Source organism: Anguilla anguilla, chromosome 3, assembly GCF_013347855.1.
Source record: "Anguilla anguilla isolate fAngAng1 chromosome 3, fAngAng1.pri, whole genome shotgun sequence".
In the NCBI taxonomy this organism is placed as follows: domain Eukaryota; kingdom Metazoa; phylum Chordata; class Actinopteri; order Anguilliformes; family Anguillidae; genus Anguilla; species Anguilla anguilla.
This window is the reverse complement of record NC_049203.1, coordinates 68,232,642-68,235,844: the sequence shown is the minus strand read 5'-3', so window position 1 is coordinate 68,235,844 and position 3,203 is coordinate 68,232,642. Positions and strand designations below refer to the sequence as shown.

Genomic DNA, 3,203 nt, shown 5'->3' with positions numbered 1-3,203 from the left:
CCTCTCTCTCTCTCTCTCTCTCCTTTTCTCTCTGCCCATTCTCCCCCTCTCTCTCTCTCTCTCCTCTCCCTCTCTCTCCCCCTCTCTCTCTCTCTCCCTCCCTCCCCCCCTCTCTCTCTCTCCCTCCTCTCCCCCTCTCTCTCTCTCTCTCTCTCCTTTTCTCTCTGCCCATTCTCTCCGGGGCTGAAGAACGCTCACAGCTCTTTTAATTAGGCGGCCCCCGCTCTGCCAGGTGTGGCCACTTGTCTCCGGCCCCCTTGGTGGTGAGTGTGTGCCGGAGGTCCGGGCCCCGTTCCCCCCCCCCCAGCCCTGTCCCCCCCCCGGCCCCCGTCCCCAGGCCCATTCACCGGGCCACAATGCGCTTTCTCCAGGAAGCCGGCTCTCCAAAGCTCGGCCTGTTTTTAACTAGCTCGCCCGACGCTAAATGGCATTCACATATTATTTTTTCTGGCTCCCTTTAAAAAAAAAAAAAAGACAGGAAAAAAAAGACAGACCACCCCCCCTTCATCTTCATTTTTTCTTCTTCTTTTTCTTTTTTTTTTTACCTTCATTAGTTGCGGTGTGAACTCTGTGGGTTTCTCTTTGCGGTGCTTCTCCTTGGGGACCTGCGTTGAAGTGCGCCTGTTTCCACTGAAGTTCTGGGGGTCGGGGTATGGGGGAGGAGGTGGGGGGGCGGGGGGGGGGGGGCTGCGGGTTGGTGGGGGTGGAGGTGGAGGTGAGGGGGGGGGGGTTCTTTCCTGTTCCATCTCACAATGGGCTCCTGGATGGGAACTGGTCCATTTGGTCTGTAGAAAAAAAAACATAATTTTTGTCGTCCATCTTTTGTGAGAATTTGCATGTGTGTGTGTGTGTGTGCAGAGATTTATGTTATGTGGTTCTCACTTTGTTTTGGGGGGGGGGGGGGGGGGGGGCTTAGTTTATATTGGGAACTAGGGGGTTGCCTTGAGTGAGTTTGTCTGAATGCTCTATACGTCCTGAGAAATTCTATCATAGGGAAGGGTTTCCGAGGTAGAGCTGGAAGCATGTGTGTGTGTGTGTGTGCGAGCATGCGTGTGTGTGTGTGCGAGCATGCGTGTGTGTGTGTGTGTGTGTGTGTGTGCGAGCATGCGTGTGTGTGTGTGTGTGTGTGTGTGTGTGTGTTTGTGTATGCGTACTGTATGTGTGAGTGTATGTATGTTTGTGTGTGTGTGTGTGTGTGTGTTTGTGTGTGCTGGGGTATGTAGTTACCTGAAGGGAAACTCATTTGTATCCAGTGTATAGTTGCAAACTGGCTTTGATGTCCTTGTCGTAGATCACACAGAAACCTTGTGAGATTGGCTCAATACATCCATTACAGTAATTACGCTTTGAATCAGAGAGAAAAAATAGTTTGAAAAAAAAAAAAACGTTTAGAAATTGGGTTGCTGCTGCTGTTTGTTTTGTTCAGGTGCTGTATTGAAATCTGAAATGAAACCAAGGCCAGGTATTTGTGTGTTCTGTGTTCTGAGAGACTCATCTCTCCTCTCTCTCTCACTTTCTTTCTTCCTCTTTCTCATCCCTGCGTCTCTCACCACTCCATCCTCTTCTTCATTTCTTTTCCCTCTTTTCTTACCTTTGTCCTCACTGCAAATTCCCTCTCCTCCGTTCCCCCTCCTCTTTCCATCATATCCCCTCTCACTCTCCCCCTCTCTCTCTTTCTATGCTTTTCTCTCCTTTCCCCTTTCTCTCTCCCTCTCTCTCTCTCCTTCTTTCTCTCTCCCTCTCCTTCCCCCTCTCACTCTGACCACCTCCAATCTTTCATGAATCAATTCCTTCTTCCCCTCCACCCCCCAACTCCTCTATTAATTCTCTCTTCCCCTCTCTCTTCGATATCTCCCCCCCCCCCCCCCCCCCCCCCACTCTCCCGCGATCCCCCCCCCTCTCCCCCGCGTGCAGGTGATCGAAGGGAAGCTGGCCCCCTTCCTCTCCAAGGTGATTAAATTTGCCAGCTCGCACGTGTACAGCTGCAGCCTGTGCAGCGAGAAGGGCTTCATCTGCGAGCTCTGCCACAACGGCCAGGTCATCTACCCCTTCCAGGAGAGCGCCACCAAGAGGTGAGTCCTCCCCCCCCCCGGGCCGGGCCGGGACGTCCCGCCTGAACAGCGGCAGGGGGAATTCGCTGCGCGGGGTAATCCCGTTTCTGGCTGTACAGGGAATGAATGCCAAGATGCAGGACTGCAATTCGTGTACGTGGCATTGCGGTATATGGGCTTGTTCTTTGGATCATGATGATGGGGTTGAACGTTGATGAGGGAAACCCTAAGCAGAGATGGCAGAACCAGGTGATCTGCTGTAAAACGAAAAGAGTAGAGGGCCAAAGACAGAGCCCAGAGGGACTGTGAGGGTTATGTCGCGTGTTCCACTCTCCTCGCGGGTGCCTGGAGTCAAAATCAGCCTAGTGGGCATGCAGGAGATGAACCGGGCATAGCAGGTGCAACAGGGCACTGAACCCTTTATGATGTGAGATCACAAATACGTGATTAGAATGTTCTAATGCTGATGTAACAATCACTACTGATAATTTGATAATTGAAAGCATTGGAGTTCTAGAACGCTGACTTGGAGACATTCCAAAAAAGACTACTCCCCAAAGGGTTAAAGGACCAACGGACGTCTGAAACTTTGCCCTGGGAGATTCCTGCAAGTGGAGCTCCGGCTGGAGGTGGTCAGTAGGCCGAGAAGAGTTTGCGTGCGTCAGCGACAGCGGCCTGAAATCGGTTCCTGGTAAGAGGATACTCGAGCACACGTGATGGACGAGGAGAAGATGGACGGGGGTGACTGGCGGGGGGGGGGGGTCAGGTCAGCGGTGGTCTCGTATTTCCTCCTTCGTAGCCTGCAGGAGATTGATTGTGTTGACCTGGAGGAGAGCAGCGCTATGGAGAGACTCAAGGGTGAAGGATAGTACAGGCAGGAGAGCGAGTGTAGCCTCACTGACAGAGGGAAGGGCAGACATGACCAATAGTGGGAGAGGTGCTAGAAGACAATCTTCGGACGGCGTGATGGAAGGGTGGGGCTGGTTTGGTCATCGGGGCGGAGAAGGTCGCGTTGAAGTGGAAGGGTGTACGATCGGAGAGTTACAGACCTGGGACAGGGATGGTTGAGCCATCGGTTTGTTCTTAACAGATGGTTGAGCTGCACTGTGTGGGGGGGACGGGATTGTGAAAGTTCAGGGTGTAGAATAGCGA

At 52.8% G+C, this 3,203-nt stretch overlaps 1 protein-coding gene across 1 annotated transcript in view; it reads left to right on the top strand.

Annotated features, from left to right (window-relative positions):
• plekhm3 (pleckstrin homology domain containing, family M, member 3) overlaps window positions 1-3,203 on the top strand; it is a 23,140-nt gene that overhangs the window by 17,082 nt on the left and 2,855 nt on the right. The window contains exon 5 of the mRNA XM_035409456.1: window positions 1,915-2,072. Within this exon, the coding sequence (XP_035265347.1) occupies window positions 1,915-2,072 (158 nt within the window). The remainder of the gene's footprint in view (window positions 1-1,914; window positions 2,073-3,203) is intronic.